At 41.3% G+C, this 20,567-nt stretch overlaps 1 protein-coding gene across 1 annotated transcript; it reads right to left on the bottom strand.

Annotated features, from left to right (window-relative positions):
- Positions 1-12,928: 12,928 nt before the first annotated feature.
- On the bottom strand, positions 12,929-15,613 carry USP26 (ubiquitin specific peptidase 26). Its single transcript, XM_006862858.1, has 2 exons — positions 15,122-15,613; positions 12,929-14,821 (listed from the first exon to the last, which is right to left on the bottom strand). The coding sequence occupies exons 1-2, from the start codon at positions 15,611-15,613 to the stop codon at positions 12,929-12,931; spliced, it is 2,385 nt and encodes a 794-aa protein (XP_006862920.1).
- Between the last annotated feature and the right edge of the window lie 4,954 nt (positions 15,614-20,567).

The following is a 20,567-nucleotide window of genomic DNA, read 5'->3' as shown; positions in this document are numbered from 1 at the left end:
TAATGAAACAAGTTATATGAATTGTTGAATGTGAAACTGATGATGTGCCCTGTAAACTTTCACTCAATCCACAATAAAAACCTTAAATTAAAAAAAAAAAAAGAATGTGGTCTTAAGCCCCCAAGTTCAGGGACTCATTCCCTCAGGGTATTTGATCATGGCTGAAAAGTTTTCAGAGGTTTGACCCCTATATCAACTGCAATGCATTTTGATGGGGCTGAATTCAGAGGGAAAATCAGCATTGCTGTGAGCGATCAGCAGAGATGAATACAAAATGTTTCAAAACTTCTAATGACCTCAATTCACTTATATTTATCTGAGAATCTGTTGACATACTTATTAAACCCATTGTACAATTACAGGAGGTCATTGGGTAAGGGGATAGAAGCGTGGAAGCACAAAGACATCATTGCCAGCAGAAGACAAGATTACAAAGCATTGAAAAGATAATCATTGTTTATTTCTTCCAGGTTGGTAACCTGCCATGAAACACAGTGCCATGGTGGTGGGCAAGTATATATATCTGGGAAGAACAGTACAACAAGGCACTAGACAATGGCTCTTTTGATTGAATTTGTTTCTAGAAGGTCTAGCAAATGAGTGATTGCTCCCAAGATTTAGCTGCCATATTTGCTCTGCAGATTAGTCTATGATTTGTGGTAGATACATTGGTACAGATTTGTGGAACAAACCAGAAATTCATTATACATTTTCATTTCTTTTAAAATTTCACAGTTGTAGACGAATTGTAAAGCCTCTGCACATGGTCAAAAGGTGGACACACCTGTCATCTTGATTTCTACATAGAGGATTTCTTCACAAAGATGATACTTTATGGGCTATGTGGATGTGAAATCACTTACTACACACACACAATTATGTCCTGGATACAAGAGACCATTAATCAGCACATCCTCATACTTTAATTAAATGTAAGTGAGCAGTAAACAGAGAGGCTCTGCTAACTCTTTGGTGATCACACAGTTTGGTTACAGATTTGATTTCTGTTCTAGATAATCCACTTCATCTTTAGCGGAGCAGAGTTTGGGATGCTGTGTTACTGCCACTTTCAGTTTTATCTTTAAGACTCAGGCATTTTATATGATATTTCATTGCAAGGCCCATCTGCTTCCTTTTCCACATCTCTGAATTCTGTGCCACTTTCGTAGCTCAGCTCAGTTGCCATGTCCATTTTTAAGCTTTCCCTAATCAACCCAGGCTCCAGAAATCACTCTTCTCTTATTTCTTTTCCCTCTTAATGTCTGCTGTTCTTTGTCACTGTATAGTGTCATCAGTTATATTTCCATATACACATCAGTGACACCAAAGATTATTAGTTGACTGATTTGATTGATTACAATCTAGTCTACGCTGGTAGAACTGGGCATGAATGAAAAGGAAGAGACAGATGATTGATTGGATATATGGAGGGTTGAGTGAGAAGGTGGAGTTAGAATTGGTGCTATTATTTCAAGGTTGGTAGCCCCACTGACAGAAATAGATCAAGTTCTCTGCTTTCATTTAGATTATCCACCTTTTGTCTGCTAGTATAGATGAAGGACTCAATTAATCCTTGTTGAGGTTAATTGAATTCACTTCAAGTGGAACCTTTTCTCTCTTCCTGGCATTTGTCCAAAGTCTCAGTATCATGCTCTCCATGCCATGCTTCCATGTTCCTGTTTGTCCTTGCCAGATGATGCAGGGAATGGTATTCATACACACTGGCCACTTGGATCTTCTCAATTTTCTGCATGGCTCTTATATGTGAACTGAGTTTGCAAGTATACCCTCCCTTACTTATATACTTCATATATTCTGTGCTTCAGCATTTCTTAATACCCCTATCTCTGGGCTCGTTTCTGCTGCAGACAGCCATACCTTGATACAGTAAAGAACCTGATCTCATGAATACTGGCCTATTGTATCTATCAAGAGCTTTTTCCTTTCCAATAGGGACACCCCCCAAATGATGCCTTACTAAAGGAGAATTTCAAGCACTAGGAGAATGACAGCCTAAGAAGAGGTCAGCAAACTTACTATGCAAAACAGCAAGACAGTAACTATTTTTATGGTTGTTGTTGTTAGGTGCCATCAAGTCTATTCAGAATGAAATTCTGCCTGGTCCTTTGCCATCCTCACAACCTCCGTCATGCTGGAGCCCATCGCTGCTACCACTGTGCCAATCCATTTCATTGGTGGTCTTCATCTTTTGCTGACCCTCCACTTTGACAAACATGATGTCCTTCCCCAAGGACCAGTCCCTCCTGACAATAATGTCCAAAGTATGAGACACGAAGTCTGTCCATCCTGGCTTCTAAGGAGCATTCTGGCTGTACTTTTGCCAAAACAGATTTGCTTTGTTCTTCTGGCAGTCCATGGTTAACTAAACATTACGTAGCTGAATTGGCATGGGTGTGTTCTAAGAAAAATTTATTTACAAAAATAGGTGGCACAGAGAACAAACAAGATGGTGGATTGGGTGGAAGTGCAGTGAGGAGCTCTGTCAACAACAGCACAGAATACTGGACCAAGCAGGCTCAGAGGATGGTGCCAGAATTCTGAACCACAGATAAAGGAATATTTAGAAGGTAGGAAGGCTTACAGCCAGGGGAATTTGTAACAGAATCAAGAAATCCATTGCTTTCTAATTCAAGACTCTCAGCTGCCCCCAGAGTTGACATCTTGGGCAAGACCAAAATGGGGAAGGATCAGAGTAGCCACGGATGCCTGATAGAACCACAGAGAAAAAGGTGTGGACATTCTTTTTGTTGTTGTTGTTGTCTGTTCATTAGTCTCTTGATGTCTGTGCACCTCCACAATGGTGACTAGAGGAGGTGCCTGAGTGAGTGGACACCCCACCCCCACCCCTGGAGGGTTCTACTACGCATGTGCACAAAGCTCCTCAAAATTTAAAAAGACAGTTTCCACTTAAAACCAAATGGCCACAGCTGGCCCTGAACTGCATAACTAGAAAAAAAGGCCTGAACAGGGATTGTGGAGTGGGACAGGCAGACTAAAAAGGAAATAGGCCAAAAATTAAATCCTGAGTTACATCACAATGACCACAGTGACATCTTGAAATTTCTCAGGAAGAAGAGTGTAAAGGGAAGCCCATTCCTGATCATATCTACCTGGAGGCAACCAGAAAGCATAAAAAAATACCAAAATACATACCCATCTAAATATTAAGGCCACAGATAATTCCTGAATATGCCCCCAAAACAGAAGCAGATGACCATATCAGTACATGTCCAGAAATGAGATAAAGTGACTGAGGCAACTGAGCTGGAACTAGACTTACACCCCAAACTGGAAAATGGGCAGGCTTTGGAAATGCCTGAGAAAGAATTCACAAAAACAATCAGAAAATGTATCAAAACACTGTACAACGGAGTTGAGAAAAATAAGGAAGTCAGGAAAGCACTACAGGAATAATCAATTAAGATAGATAGAGCATTGGAAACAATTCAAAACCTACAGAAAGAGGTCCAAATGATTAATAATAGAATATCAGAAATGGAAAATACACTGAAAGGGCAAAGGAGTAGAATTGAAGAGACAGAAGCCAGAACTAGTGAGCTAGAAGATAAATCTCTCAACACTACTAAGATAGAAGAGCAAGCACAAAAAAGGATTTTACAAACTCTGAAGAAGGTATAAGATTCAAGTTGGACAACATGACGAGGAATAACTTAAGAATTATTGGCATTCCGGAACAGGAAGAATCACACAACTCCACAGAGGAGATAGGTGAAGAGCTTCTGGAATAAGTTTTTCCTAACATCCTGAAAAGCGAAAATATAAGCATTCAAGAAGCCCAACGAACCCCAGGAAGGATAGACCCTAAAAGACAATCACCAAGACATATAATAATCAATCTCTCCAAAATAAAAAATAAGGACAGAATCCTGAAAGCAGCTAGGGAAAAGAGAAGTGTAACATACAAAGGCAAGCAAATCAGATTAAGCTTGGACCTCTCAACAGAAACCATGCAGGCAAGAAGGCAATGGTGAGACATATATAAAACCCTGAACGAAAAAAAAACTGCCACCCAATAATCCTCTACCTAGCAAAGCTGTCAATCAAATACGATGGTGTAATCAAAACATTCCAGGATAAACAGAAGAAAAGGGATTTTGCCAAAGCTAACCCTGCTATGAAAAACATCCTAAAGGAAGTTCTATGGACTGAGAACCAACAAGAACAGACAACAACTAGAGAATGATGTACATGGCAGCAGCACCCTGAACTCAATTGACAAATGGAAGAGTCAAGAACAGAATAGAATTATAAGAACAGAGGATCTGGGAAATCAGTCTATGATCAAAACAATTACAATGTGAAAGAAGGTAAACACAGAGGAACAAAGATCCAGGTGGTGGGAAGTTCAGGTAGATTACAGGATAAAATAGACTGTCTTAAATGGAGGGAAGAATGGAATATAAGGTAACCACAACAATGGGATTGGGGTGGGGGGTTTAAGTTCGGGTGTTGGGGAGGACAATACAAGAAGGGGGAGGAGGCAAAAGAACAAGATAGATAGGGGAACACTAAGACAGGTTCGCATGAGCTAAATGGGACAGAGGTAAATAGTGACACATGCTGAACTTTGGAACAACAGGGCTCTGTGATACAGGGATCTAGGCATAGCTTGAAGAGGGGAAATAATACAAAAATACTTGACTGTCTTATGAATATTGGTTTCCCTTGCCTACTATTGTAAAATAGACACTTGAGTGGGATAGAAAGGAATGTCGGGAAGTATGATTACAGAAATCTTGTAAGCCTGTCTTCAGCCTATAACTGATTGGAATAGCTAAAAGGGTAGGTTCTAGAACTTGCCCAGTGAAATAGGCTTCTTGTGGAACCTTTGTAGTGTATAGGACCTTAGGTGGAATCCTGAGCCCTATTCAAAACTTTCTGAGGTGGGACATGAGGTGGGACATTCCCACTAGAAAGGACAAGCAGACCGGCCTCGAACAGCTAAAGCATCAGAAGATACTTCTTGAAAGAAAGATCAGCAGGAAATATCCAAAAGAAAAATGGCAGTATGATTGGCTACTACAAGAACAAGCAAGGTATTCACCAGCAATCCATCAAAGCAAGCAACCAAGTCCCTTCAGGACAAACCCCCCTCTAAAACTGAAACTCAAAGGGAACACATGAGCAGGCTTGTAAGCTTGCTGGCAACCACATTGGTCTACTGGTGAGTGGATGAGGGGGGACAAGACAGCAATGAAGAAATGAGCTGAGTTCAACCACGTTCCATAGACCCCTGTTGACCTGGAGATGAAAGAGAGAATAGAAAGTATTGGTTGGTCTAAAGTGTGGTGAGACCTGGGGACAAGGATATAGCCACGGAGGACTAGAGCTGAGAGTGAAGCATCCAACTGATATCAAGTGAGGAGAGAGGCACAAGAATGCCCAAACTTGAAGATAGTACCCATTTGACCTAGCCTTGATGGTTTGATAATCAGAACTTGACTTGTTAAGTGCCATCGAGTCAGCTCGACCCATAGCGACCCTGTCTGTATAGGTTTCCAAGAATCAGGTGGTGAGCTTGAACAGCCGACTTGTGGTTCAAATGACTTTGCAGTCCAGAACATTAACTTACAGTGCCACACCAGGACTCCAGAACTCAATTAGAGGAAAATAACAAAAAATAATATTTGATAAAGGAAACGAGTGTAAATTGCTACAATTTGATGAACTTGAGCTATACTCATGGATATAATAGCTCAAAATACCAACTGAGAAGGAAGGAGTCTTCACATCAAGTATCAATCCTATCTCCTCTGTATACAGGGTAGATATGAATGGGCAACATTGTTGTTGCTGTTGTTGTTAAGTACCGTGGAGTTGGTTCCAACTCATAGTGACCCTGCATAGTGTTTCCGAGGCTGCAAGTCTTTACAGGAGCAGAACGCCTCTGCTTTCTCCCACAGAACAGCTGGTAGTGCTGACCTTGAGGTTAGCAGCCCAATTTGTGTAACCACTATGCTACCAGAGCTCCTTAAACACTGGATACCTAAAATGATGGGGTGATAAAGGCATGAAGTGACTGGCTTACAAGGTTTCAAGGGGAATTTAGTTTAATAGTGTGCGGGGGAAGGTAGAGACCCTGCTGAATAGTTTTCATCTTGTCTAGACATGTCTGGTGAAAGGAGATGGGGATGAGATTCTTGATTCAATAGTAACAAAAACAGGGGAGCAGTTAATCTTACAGTCTAGAAACAGAGGAGCCTAGGATCATCAAGGGAGAAGAATATGAGCAGAATGTGGGACCTTATCCAGAGAGGCTGTGACACCAGAGATGGAGAGAGGGAGAAGCTGAGGACTCTAGACTCATGCTGGTGACCAGAAGGCAGGCATGCAGAACGTGCCCTTTGGTTGTTTAAATTATTATATATTCCTGAGTGTGTTTGTGTACATCTCCCCACCACCTCCAAAAAAAAAAAAAGAAAGAAAAGAAAAACAGAGAGAATGGAAGCAAATACTGTTGAATGATGATGCGCAGAGATTGTAATCATTGCGATGAAATGATGCAATGATGCTGTAAAGCCAATGTTCTCCCATGTCAACTATCACTCAGTTCACAATAAAAACTTAAAAAAAAAAAAAAAAAAAGAGAGTCCTGGGACCCACAAAAAAACAAATAACAACAACAAAAAAAAACCAGGTGGCAGATACTATTGAGTCTCAAAGCCACGGTTTGCTGCCCCTGGTCTATACTCTTAGTTTGTGGCATTCCCCAAAGCCCAAACCAAACCCATTGCCATCTAGTGGACTCCAACTCAAATAGACCAAGATTGTAAATCTTTATGGAAGCAAACAGCCTCATCCTTCTCCCACAGAGCTGCTGGTGGGTTTGAACTGACAATTTTGTGGTTAGTAGCCCAGTGCCTGAGCCACAGAACCACCAGGTGTCCCTGCAGCATCCCCAGTGCCCCACAAATCAGAATGGCCATTGAAGGTTAATGCGTTGGACTACAAAATCGATTTGAACCTTGAGGTTGGCAGTTCAAACTCACCAGTCACTCCTCAGGAACTCTATACAGGGTCTCTATGAGTTGGAACCAACCTCGACGGCACTTAACAACAAGCACTCTGTGATGTGCAGCAAAGGCAAGAGGGCAGGTTTCCATGGAGAACTTGGGCTGTGGATACTGCCAGTCCTTGCACCATGGACCTGAGAGCCATCAGGTCCTGGTGACTTATGGAAGTACAATTAGGGAAGAAGTGTCTGTGAGGTGACAGTGCTTCCCAGGAAAACACATTTTATGTCATAAATTTTTTGCTACATTAGTAGTTTAAAATGACAACTCTTAGCCTAATGAAACTAAATAACTAGCTGGTTGCCAGTTTTCATCTTTCTCCTGTGTAACAGCTGGTAGTTTCGAACTGCTGACCCTGAGGTTAGCAGCCCCACTTGTAACCACTAGGAACAATTTCTCCCAAAGGTGAATTTGCATTGTTCATCTTAATATCGTCCAAATGAAATGTGAATCCCAGGAATCCTTTCTCTTTTATAATTTAGGATAGTGCCTTCACAAAATGGGTCATTTGGTTCATGCTGTTTTTCAGGAACACAGAATTTCCATCCTTACATAGCAGAGTAGCCTGGCAAGATTTCTGGCTGAAATGCCACAAAGTACATTTGCGTGTTGGATGAATTCTCCTAGACGGTTAGTCAGGCTGTGTGTGATATAGTGATAACCTCAAATAGGAAGGAAGGAGCTCTGGTAGCATAGTGGTTACGAATCAGGCTGTGAACCTTAAGGTCAACAGTTCAAAACAACCTTAAGGTCAGCAGTTCGAAACTACCAGCTGTTCTGCGGGAGAAAGATGAGGCTTTCTGCTCCCGTAAAGATTTACAGCCTCAGAAACCCTGTTCAGGGTCGCTACGGGTCGGAACCGACTCCATGGCACATAACCACCACCACATCAGATAGGAAAATGTCAGTTATCTTTTGGGGCAAATAACCCACCCCCGCTATGTTAGAGAAACACATAGCTAAGGCTGTTTTGAAATGATTTTCCTGGGGTAGGGGAATGAGGACAAGGTTAGAGGAAATGCTAGGATGCTAGTGATGTTCTAGCCCCAAATCCTCATTGGCACATGATTCTGTCTGAATTGCAATCACCTCAGATTTCTTGTAAGCAGGGCAATAGAGGTGTACCAACAAATGGTATTAGGGCTCTTGGTCAAGCATATTTTGTGCTACTTTACACCAAAATACAACATGAAATGCATACAGACTATTTCACATGAAGACCTTTGGATTTAATTGGAGGATTATGACAAACACTTCAAAGGCTCAACCTCGGTAGTAGGACATTAAGTAGTCAAGTTGGTTCCAACTCATAGCAACTACACATAGGGCTTACGTGTACAGGGTTTTGAACTGCCAAACTTGTGGTTACTACAGTGCTTATCCTATAGTGGCACAACAGGATTCCATTCAGGATGTAGAACTGACATCAATTTAACCAAGAGAAATTTAATTATCTTACTATGAGAGAAGACCCCCTGCAAGTCAAACTGGCACCATAGGTTAAGCATTAGGCTGCATACTGCAAGGTCACCAGTCAAATATACCAATTGATCCTCAGGAAAAGGATGAGGCAGTCTGGTCTCAAAAGATTTAGTCTCAGAAACCCTAGAGAGTCGCTGTGGGTTGGAATTGCCTTTATGGCAGTGAGCTTATAGGGAGGAAGAAAAATACATACGTATCATAGAAATGAGGGCAAAAAAAACTTAGAAAGAGGGTTTTGTAGGCTGCTGCAATGCTCAAACCAGATTAATAGGTCAGACAAGTTTATTGGTTTACCTGAGCCAGACCCGATCAGCAGTCACTGGATAAGCAGGAAACACCCTTGTAGTTTCATAGGGTGAAGCAAGATTCAGGCAAGCCTCTGTGTATAGTGTTGCAGTGTGTGTGTGTTTGGGGTGGGGGCTGATATCCCTCTAGCACACAAGCAGGCTACAGGTGAACAACAACAAATTGGCAAATTCACGAGGCAGGCTGATAGACTGGGGGTGGCACTATGCACAGGTCAGGGGGACTAGATATTCGAATTGTAGGATACAAACTTAAAGGGCAAATCAACAGAGAATCCAAACTCTAAGGTGGGTAAGTTAAGAGCCATGGTATTTGTGTTGAGACAGCAACAGGAAATTTATTAAAGGGTGAAAGGGAGCCTTTAAGGTCCCCAAGGATCAAGCTCCTGTTCTGGACTTGTGGATATGGTAATGCACCACCAGATATAGTCTTATATCCACTCTCCATATGCTGGAAATAGCAACAAACCCCTTTCTCCAATCTCCATTTCTATTGAGAAAGCTTATAAAAACACCTAAAGAATTCTATCCACTGTCACAAAGCATTAAGTGAATTGATGACTGGCATAGTCCACCGCTTTGGTTTATTAGCTTCTGCATGCATACACATTTGCCTCCTTGTTGAGTGCCTTAGAATCGGTTTCAACTCATTGCAACCCTAAGGTTTCCAAGGAATGGCAAGTGAATTTGAACTACCAACTCTGCCCACTTCTTATCCTACCGGTGCCACACCAGGACTCCTTACAGCAATATAATTGTGTATTTCTACCTAAGAAAATGTACCAATCATTCTAAGTCCTTGCTTTCACATCAAGTAAGATGGATCAAAGTCCCAATGGTCATTGCATCCATCATGGGCTCTCTTACTTCTTCTTCATTAAGAGCTCTCCTTTAAGATTCTACCACCTAAATATGAAATTGTAAAGAATGTGTGCATAAAATGAAAGAAAAATTATTACAATAAACATTTAATAAGCAGAGACAATCTGAAAAGCCATTTCCTTGTTCTAAAAGTTGGTATGAGGTTGACACTCAATTACCAAAGACATTTCTCTCTCTTGCCCTCAAGCTCTAGTGGAGACACAAACTTTTCTTCCCAAAGCGTGCAGGTCAACGATGGACCAGTTTGGTGTTTTATTTTTTTCTTCTTCTGTACTATTCCATTCACATTATTGGGTATGTGTAGTAGACAGAATGATGTTCACCCACTTAACCCCACAACCAATGATGCCCTGGTCCTAGTCCTTAGAGCCTGTGAATACATTGTTACAAGATAAAGGGGAATTGATATTGTCAATCAGCTGACTGTAAAACAGATTATTCTGGATTATATAGGTAGGTCCAATGTAATCACCAAGGTCCACAATCATGTTGGGGGCCAGGAGCGGGGTGGGGGGGAGGTAAAGAACAGAAGCAGGAGAACCAGAGAGACGACTGTAAGGACCTTACCTGGCATTACAAACTTTGAAGATAGATTTGTGAGCCAAGAAATGTGGGAACATCCTCTAAAAGCTGGGAAAGGCAATGGGTTCTCCCTGAAAAGAGTACAGCTCTACCAACAAACACCTTGATTTTAGCCCACAGATAAGCACTTTGGAGTCTGACTTCCAAAACTGTAAAAGGTTTGATTTTTTTCTTCTAAGTCACTAAATTGATAGTTAATTTGTAATAGGGAAATGGAAAATTAATATGCTGAGTATTAAAAGAAATAGTTGATCATGGACACTGGTTCTAGAAAACAGAGAATGAATTTACAAGTATAATAACTACACAGGCACTGAAACTTTGGTTCTTTTATTTGAAATAAATGATGTAACGTACATGTAGATTGAATACAACCAGTCAGTGATACACTCAGATTTTCCTCCCATTACAATGATGGATTCCACCCAGATTCCCACCTCCTCTTGTGCACACCTGCTGTTCACCATCCAATGCCCTGCATTTGCAATGCACAATCTGCTGAAGAGTGTCACATCCGGGGTGTATCACCCTCTGTACCTCAAACCCAAAGTCTCACTATCTCTTAACACACTAGCTATTACATATGCTTTTTCAAAAACGGTTTTTCCCTCTTAACACACTACCTTTTTCATATTCTTTTTCAAAAACTTTTCCCCCTCACTCTTGAACAACAACAAAAAAATTGTTCTGATTCGTTTTCAGAAAAATTTCCCCTCACTTTTAAACAAAAATAACTTCTGACTCCTATGTGACGCTCTTAACATACTAGCTTCTTCATATTCCTTTTCAAAAATTTCCCCTCACTCCTCAACAAAAATAATTGTTTTGACTGGACCCAGATTTGACTTATTCACTGTTCGAGAACACACAAATGTCATTTAAAAAATTTAACTATTCTAAATCATAAAATTGAGAAAACAAATCGCTACTTCCTCTCCAACTGTAGTTTTACCCTCCACCTGCTGAAAAACTACACAAATTGAATCCCTCATTGTTGAGTCTACAATACCTTCTACGAGAGTGTTAAGTTCACTCCAGGATACTTTCCCCAGATGACTCAACCTATTTTCAGAGGTCTCAATTAGACCTACTTCCAGATGTTCTGATACAATTTCCAAACTTTGGAATCTGATCTTCTTGTTGTGTTTTGTGCTACTGAATCAATTCTACCTCCAAGTGACACTAAAGAGCACAATAGTTTCCTTAGCTGTCATCTCCTGAAGATGACAGCCTATGGTTTCTCCTTCCCCCTTAGAGGGCAATATTTTGTTTCCTTACATCACTACACTCCAGTTCATAGATTCAAAACGCAACAACTAGTTCTTGGATCAATAAAGAGCATCAACTAGTTGTTGGACGAATACAGCCACACTAACACCAGGTCATTCTAGATATCAGTGGAAAGACTGAAATTCCAAAAACAATTTCTTAGTACAAGTCAATTACTCATAACAAAAGTGGAGTGTGCCAAGAGACTCCCTGCTATTAAAACAGGGTAGAGAACTCAATTGTCAGAGATATCACATGCTAAACCTCAGATGGCTTGTTAAGCCATGAAGCACATGGAGATCCAACCAAATATGAATGTCCCAAGCACGAGTCCCAAGTCTTATCCTGTAAAGTTTAGACATTAGTATCAAGTTGAGACTTTCAAATATTACAAGTCTACTTTTAGGGTACGTATTGTTTATTCCTTGAAGGAATACATGCTGTAAGGTCCAAGGATATGTGAATCTACAATTGGCTTTCTATCTAAAGATGAATGCAGAAGATTGTCTAAGAAGTCCCAGATATAGGTCTGGTTAACAATGTTCCTTTTTATGACACTGCTTGTACTCCTTTGAGAAGGGGGGAGGGGAAACCCAGCAAAATGGGCATCAGAATATCAACAGCCTATAACTTCTAGCAGATAAACAAGGCGAAGGAACCATTTTCTTGAGGGGAAATCAACTTGTCCATCCTCAGGAAGTTATCCAGCCAAAGTCCAAGAGGTGTGGCTCCTTTAGCACTGAGGAAAAAAGGAGTACCCAGCCTGGAGCCACGCCTTGGGGGTTCAGTCCTATCTACAAATGGCCAGGAGAATTCAAAAGTTACAAGCCACACTGTTTTTGCAACTATTCTTTTCAGCTAACTGCTGAGTATGATCAGCAAGAGAGTTGATGTGTTTTGGATTTAATGAAGTTTATCAAGAAAAGACCTACATGAACAGAAGAAACACACTGAAGATAAATCAGAACTCTTTGCAAAACCAACAACTCATACAAGTATGTAACAAAATACTCTACACACTACAGCAGTGGTTCTCCAATGTTACAGAACATAAGGCTCACCAACAGATTGTTAGTTTCTAGTTCCAGAGGTTCTGATTGACCACCTGAAATATTTTAATCTCAAATGAGTTTCTTGATGGACTTTTCAAACTACTGTGTGAGAACATGAAAGGGCATAATTCTAGATTTCTAGAGAAGTCTGCCTATCAGTCTAACCTATATGATTGAAATGTCTACGGTAACTTAGAATAGAACTTTGTGTTTCTTTCTGAAGGCTAATTGCCTTTTTATCTCTGGAGAGAGTTGGGAGTTCTCATTGCTCAGAGACAGTGCAAAGAAGAGTCTGTTTCTCTTATTCCTCCTGAGGCTTTGGTTTCGGGTTCTCCCTTGCCTCTGTGCTTTGAATTTTCGCCTTCTCTTCCCTTTTCATGAGCTCTTCAAAGATCTCATTGTGCATGTAAAAGAAGATGTACCCTGTTGTATGCCTACCCCCTTTTTTCACTGGGTTCTGTGACAAAACAGCTACCCGCAGATCACTGAAGGTGTACCATATCCGCTTGCGAAAATCATAGATATCGCTGATATAATGGCCTGAATGCAGGGTGCGCCCCAGATGGCTGACAATACTGATGAGGCGATAGGCATAAGGACCTCTCTTCTGTGTTTTCATTTCTCGCTTCTTATCTCTAGCTTCTCTCTCCTCCTTACTTAAAACTCTATCTATCTTTTTGGGCTCCTTAGAAGAACATACTGTAACCTGGGATTTCATCTTAGCCCCCTGGACATTTCTTTTTGAACGTCTTTTAACATTCTCTGTGTGCTCCTGAGTATCTGGCTTCTGAGCGCTAGGAGACAAGGGTTTCTCCGGGTCACAGACTCGCCCTGCTTCGAAACTATGGGGCTCACCAGGCACTCCTTCGGATCCTACTTGAATTGTAACAAAGTCAGGTAACTCTGAAGATATGTCAGCTTCCTTGAATTGAGTAGGTTCTGGATTTTCAGGTCCATGTTTAAGATCCTCTTCAAGGCCTTCACCTGGGCTGCTGATGAAAAATTCACTGCCAAATTCCTGAAGCAGAAGAGAGATAATGTCTTCGTGATACAACTTTGCATCACCTACTATCACTTGATCTTCACTGACTGCATCAAATATTGAGCCTCTAACATCAGATTCTATTAAATTCAGCTTATGACCCTTTTCTAAGCCTTGATGCTTTTTTTTTTTCCTTGACCCTTTCTTGCCTTTCTGCCCTTTTTGGGATCTAGTTTGCTTGACTGAGCCACTGCATGATGCCTTAGAATCTTTGGATTCTGATGCTAATGTTGTTGAAGATTTAAGCTGACTGTCACCACCAATGGTCTCTTCAGAGACCATTTTGGCTTCAGGATCCCAAACATGTACATAGTTTTCAGGGGGAGAAGGTAGGGTGGTGCTTTCATTACAATGAGAAGACAAGTGCAAGTATTTGGGAACAAGAACCACGTGTTCATCCTTTTTTAAGAACCAACCCTCATTAAAGTTATAACGTTTCAGGTGAACAATCAGGACCCTGGGTACCTTGCTAAATTTGTACAGTGCAACTGAACACTTGTGTTCACACTTCTCACAAGTATACTCAAGTTCTTCTGGTGCAAAGTAAAGATCTAAAGCTGTCTGAATAGAGAATGTCTGTGATTTCGATGGTTGGGGAAGGTTGATAGAGAGATAATTACTCAGTTCTGTCCTGTAAACAATCTGACCACAGCCTTTACAAACAATAGAGCGCTGTAACTCAAACTCAAAATTAGAAGTGACAGGACAAATGAGCATTTCAGTGCCAACCTTCTCGCCAGAAGCCTGCTCTTTCTCCCAAATTTTTCTTAATAAGCTCACATTTTCTTTAATTTGATCTAAGCAGTGGACTAAAAACTCATGAGAATCATTCTCAGTGTCCTCAGAGAAGATGTCTGCAACTGTGGAAATGGCTTTCTTAATATTTACAAGCATTTTCTCCTTGACCTGTAAGTCACACACATTTCTCAATACAAACAGCTGAGCCACGCACAAAGTAACACCTCTAAAGGGAATTTTACCACACTGGATGCTCTGATGAAGCAAATCATCCACAAATGATGGAATTGCAAATAGGGACTGTAAAATGGCATTCATATAACAAGTGTTACCCAAATTGGGGAGACCTTGCTTATGTTTTTCTAGTGAAAATTGCAAAGATACCTCATCCCCCTTCCACTCTTCTAGGTTAGTCTGGTTATATTTAGTTTTCAACAAAAATGACAAAAGACTTTTAAGAGAGATTTTTTGCATCTGTTGATCCCAAAATAGCGACAGGTCTCTAGTAGACAAGGCCTCAAATATAGTGCCAAACTTCAATTTCTTCTCACTTCTAAATGGTTGTAAACCCAATGGTCTCTCCACAGTGAGGGATATATATCTCATGGGCTGTGCACCAGCTTTCCTGATCAGAATTCTCTTAGACTTTTTCACTACGACTCCACTCATTTCAGAATCGGAGGATTTTCTTTTGTTCTTCCCCTTTTTACACACTGCTGCCACTGTGACTACATGTGCTGTTGAAGGAGTCTCTTGAGGGACAGGTGCTGCACTTCCTGTGTCTGACTGGGACGATTCACTGTGTGGTTCCTTACACTTTTGATCAAGTAACTCTTTGGTTTCACACTGGTCACCCTCTCCTCTAACAGGTTGCATGGATGGTTGAAGCTCATTATTTTGAACCATATCCAGAAGCATCTTCAAACTTGAAGCATCGTTGTAGGACAATTTGTTTATAAACAAGAAGTTATTATTTTGGAAAGTTACATGCAGGTGATTTTGATTTTCTCCATGGGATCTAAAGACTACATTTCTAATATTATTAGTTAGCTGGAACGTCTTTATTTGGTTGCTGTTGCTGAAGTGGATCACCAAATTCACACTATTTACTTCTTCAACTATTTCAATAAATGCTTCTTCTGACTTACTCATGCCCTTCTTCTTGTTCCATACTTGGACACACCCAGCTACCAATAGAGTCGTCATATTTTTGATACAGAGAGAATACAGGGAGTCCCAATTTGTTTTGTTAAGTCCACCTCTGCAGAGAACACCAAAGAAATGGTTCTTTAGTCCCCTATCTTAAATGGCCTTGCTTTCCAGTGATGGTTTTATATTAGTCTCTTCACGTTCTAGATACTCAGTTTTTTATTGATGAGAATAATGTCCTTTCAGCAGCTTTCCAGGATGACAAGAGTGCAGTCTTGACTCCCAAAGCAAGCCACTGCTGTAAAAATCAAGAAAAGAAATTAAGGTTTATCAGAGAAATGCTTGGATAAAACTCAAAACTGTACTCCCAAACATGAAATCTCTTTTCCAGTGAAATACTATATTCTATAATTTCCCCACTTCAACGGAAAATATGAAACATATGGAAAACTTTTAATACATAGTTGAAAAACTTATTGAACAGCAATATATCAAGTGTCTTCACATAAAGTATTCATCCTGTTAAAGACTGCCCTCGCCCCAAGGCCAACCAAAGTAAATAAGGGAAGTGGTGGGCACTATGTGGCCACCAACCCCAAAATAAACTAGTATCTTTTGATGCACAGAAACCTAGAGGACTTTAAACACAGATCACTCAAATTAAAACAGTCTATCTCTTTCCAAATCTGGAGTGGTACTGTGGGTTAATGCACTGGAATGCAAGCTCGGTTTGAACTGCAAGGTCAGATCAGCGGTTCAAGGTCATCAGCTGCTCCTTGGAAACTCTATACAGGGTTGCTTTGAGTTGGAATTGACAGCACTTAACAACAACAATCTCTTTCTAAATCTTTCATTTGGAAAAAAAGGAAGTACACACATTCTACTCTACCAAACGAAAATACCACCAAACCCATTCCCGTAGACTATTTTTGACTCAAGTCAACCCCATGTGTTATAGAGTAGAACTTGCCCCACAGAGTTTTCTGGGCTGTAATATTTATAGAAGTAGGTCACACTTCTATTTCTCATGGAACAGTTAGGTGTGTTCAAATGGCCAACCTACAAATTGGTGGTGGTTATGTGCCGTGGAGCCGGTTCCGACTCATAGTGACCCTGTACAGAGTTTCCGAGGCTTTACATCTTTACAGGAGCAGAAAGCCTCATCTTTCTCCCACGGAACAGCTGGTAGCTTCGAACTGCTGACCTTGCGGTTCACAGCCCGATTCATAACCACTACGCTACCAGAGCTCCTTAGTAGCAAACTGCAAACCGCTTGTGTTATTCTATTTGATTCTTCTGATTGGAAAGAACTGCCACTGAGTAGATGGGCTCAGGGCAACTCCATGAGTGTCAGTAGAAATGTCTGAGTTTTCACAACTAGATTTCCATGTCTTTCTTTTGAGGCACCTCTCGGTGGACTCAGACCTTCAACCTTTCATTGAGTATATTTGCTCCACGTAGGGTTTTAGATGGTAACTTGTTGCTAGGTACTGTCAAGTCAGTTCTTACTCACAAAGACCCTGTATGGGGGTTCTGAGGCATGGCTGGTGGATTTGAACTACTGACCTTGTGGGTTAGCAGTCCAGTGCTCATTCTACACCAGGACTCCTCACAAGTGCTATGTCTGCAATTCCATTTCTTTTCATAGAACACTTGTCCAAGTACATATTTCCTGCTTTGGAATGAGCCACACATCTCTGCAGACTCTGCCTGGTATACTGTGCTGTCCTATCCCCAAAAAGCACTCTACGTAAGTAAAAGGAGACAGCAAGTCAGTGATGTAGAGAAATAGCAGCTCCAACAGTGAACCAAGGCTACCAGAGCCTAGCTGTGATAAGCAGTTAAGGTAGAAATGAAATTGTAACCCAACCCTAAATGCTTCTAATATATGACAGAAAGGACAAACATCCAAAAAGCCCCACCATGGATACCTCTTGCTAGTCAACTTATCTAAGAATACAAAAACTTCCCACCCAGATGCCTCAGCTTTCTAAGCACCTGTGAACACTCACTAATGGTATAAAGTGGCAAACCAAGTAAGCATGGTAACCGTTTCCAAAGCACTAAATGTTCTATATGGAGCTCTGGTAGCATAGTGGCTACGAATCGGGCTGCGAACCGCAAGGTCAGCAGTTTGAAACTACCAGCTGCTCCGCAGGAGAAAGATGAAGCTTTCTGCTCCCATCAAGATATGCAGCCTCAGAAACCCTATTCATGGTTGCTCTGGGTCGGAACAAACTTGACGGCACTTAACAACAACAAATGTTCTATGGACTCCTGGTGTGGCGCTGTAGGAGTAGCACTGGACTGCGAACCACAAGGTCAGCAGTTCAACCCTAACTGCTGCTCCTTGGAAACCATACACAGGGTCACTGAGTCATAAACAACTTGATGGCACTTAACAACAACAAATATTCCAAGGTGATAATAAAGCAGACGTCAAATACTGCTATCTCCTACACCCAAGATGCCATGCCATCCCTGTTGGTAATGAACAATCCTCCATAAAACAGAAAGGCTCCTTCTCCTGCCAGTGGAGTCTCTAGGTGGTGCAAAGAGCTAGGTGCTCGACTACTACACGAGAGGTTCGCAGTTTGAAGCCACTCAGAGGTGTCTCTAAAGGAAGTCCTGGCACTCTGCTTCCTTAAAGGTCACAGCTTTGAAAACTCTGGAATGCAACTTTACAACATAAAAGACAGCCATAAGTCAGAGTCAACTGAAGGCAACCATTATGAGTCTTTTTTGGTTTGGGTTTCCATGGTCACCAGTATAAGTCAATTGAGATTACAGCATTGCATACCCACTGCCATTCAGTGAATTCTACCTCCTAGTAACCCTGACCCTGCATAGGGGTTCTTGAATTGCCAACAAGGTGGTTGGCAGTTGAGTGCTTATTCTACAGGGTCACCAGGGCTCCTTAAATATGCTAAGGTTAACAGTCTAAGTTAATAGAGAAAGAACAATACTGAATGATCACTCAACTTAAAGAAGGCCATCAATGTCACTGAGCTGTACATGTTGAAATGGTTCAAATGCTGTATGTTTCTCAACAACAAAATAAACACAAGTGTTTAGGGATGCTCCTGACATATATGCACCAGTTAGCCCACTCCCAACCCTAGGCTAGGAGGTCTCTGAAATAACTAAGATTGTGACCTTTTAACTATTCTGCACAATGTCCTCCTCTCCCTCCATCCTCCTGTGCCCCGCTGAGGCCTCCATAAATCACACCAGTGACCCCAAACAAGTCATATTAGAAACCAGCATTCCAATGACACCATGGGTCAAAGTGCACTGTGCTCATGGATAAAATTTTGTTGGTGGTGTTGTTGCTAATTGCCGTTGAGTCATTTCCAACTCATAGCAATCCTATATATATGGTTTCTGAGAAGCAGCTGGTTGAGTTTGTACTGCTGACCCTGCGGTGTAAACTGACCTGTGGTCCATTATCCTGCAGCACCACAGCAGGACTCCAAAAGCAAGTGTGGTGGTGGTTATGTGCCATGGAGTAGGAACCAACTCATAGTGACCCTGGTACAGGGTTTCCGAAGCTGTAAATCTTTATGGGAGCAGAAAGCCTCATCTTTCTCCTGCAGAACAGCTGGTAGTTTCAAATTGCTGACCTTAAGGTTCACAGCCCGATTTGTAACCACTACTCTAACAGAGCTCCTTAAAAGCAAGTATATTCCTGCCCATCTGAAATAGGCAAGAGGCTCGGACCACGGGGCTTGCATCACCTGTGTTAATCCCACAGCCTTTATGCAAAACCAGGAGGAAAAATGAGCTGCACATACTCATTCAAAATTAGACTCTCTCAAGTCAATCTTTGGGGGTCAAACCTCAATGAATGACTAGGCTAGCAGTTAGCACTACAAAAGTTTGTATCATACAGAATGTGTCCAAGAATTGACTGGAAATTGTGTTTTCCTTTTAGTACAATATTCCTTCTGAATCCAGTCTATGCTATTAAATTTGCTTATCAAGCTCATATGGGTCATACTAAAAGTACTAAAGGAAACTTCTGTTCAGTTCCCATTCAAATGTTAAAAATCTCAAAGTTGGTGGAGCATTAATTAATGAGACCTGTGTTTTATAAAGAAGTCTCTCTTTCACCCTATGCTCAGTGAAGTACGGATTGCACTCATCCATATACAAAAGTGCATATGCATCCAAGAGAAAGGGATTGTATTTATCATGTGGAAATGGGGCCATAAAAATATTCAAGCACAGCAACAAATTCAAGTTCTGTGGATTATTTATAGGTCACTGTCCTACCATATAAAAGGAGACCTACACTAGCTCAAAAGAGGGAACAAGTCCTTACAGCAAGAATCATTCCCACCCCCTCCACACACAGAATACACAGGGATGGGCAACTTGGACATTGGCTACCCAAAATGGGGGGTGGGGGTAGCTACCAAGGCAAGAAGTGACTGGCTTACAAGCTTTCAAGAGGGAACCTAGACCCAGAGGGCCTGGAGGAAGGTAGAATCTCCAGTGAGTAGTATTCAATCTGACTAGGTGGGGCTGATGCAACGAAATGCAGAAGGGTCTCTTGTATACAATAGTGAATAATTGTTATCAGGACTGACAGTGAGGGTTGGAAATGTAAGGGTGGACGTTTTATAGCAAGGAGGAGAGTGATTGACTTTTCAGTCTAGGAGCGGAGGTCCCTAGAACCATCAAGGGAGAAGAGCAGAGAGCGGGACCCTACCCAGAGAAGCAGTGATGCCTGAAATGAAGCCAGAGATGATGATGTGGAACTATGAAGCAACTGAAGACTCTAGACCCAGAGAGGGAGAGCAACTATGTGCTAAGAACTGGGGGGCACGGGGGAAGGATTGCATGGAGGGGATTGTAACCATGGCAATGAGACGATATACGACAGAATGAATGTAAAACTAATGTTCTCCCATGTAAACTGTCACATAATTCACAATAAATCATTTAAGAAATTGAAAAAAAAAAAAGAAAGAAACAACTAAACAACCAAACAAAATATGTATGATTT

The sequence above is a fragment of the Chrysochloris asiatica genome, unplaced genomic scaffold, assembly GCF_000296735.1.
Source record: "Chrysochloris asiatica unplaced genomic scaffold, ChrAsi1.0 scaffold00051, whole genome shotgun sequence".
Lineage (NCBI taxonomy): Eukaryota > Metazoa > Chordata > Mammalia > Afrosoricida > Chrysochloridae > Chrysochloris > Chrysochloris asiatica.
This window is presented reverse-complemented; position numbering and strand designations above follow the sequence as displayed.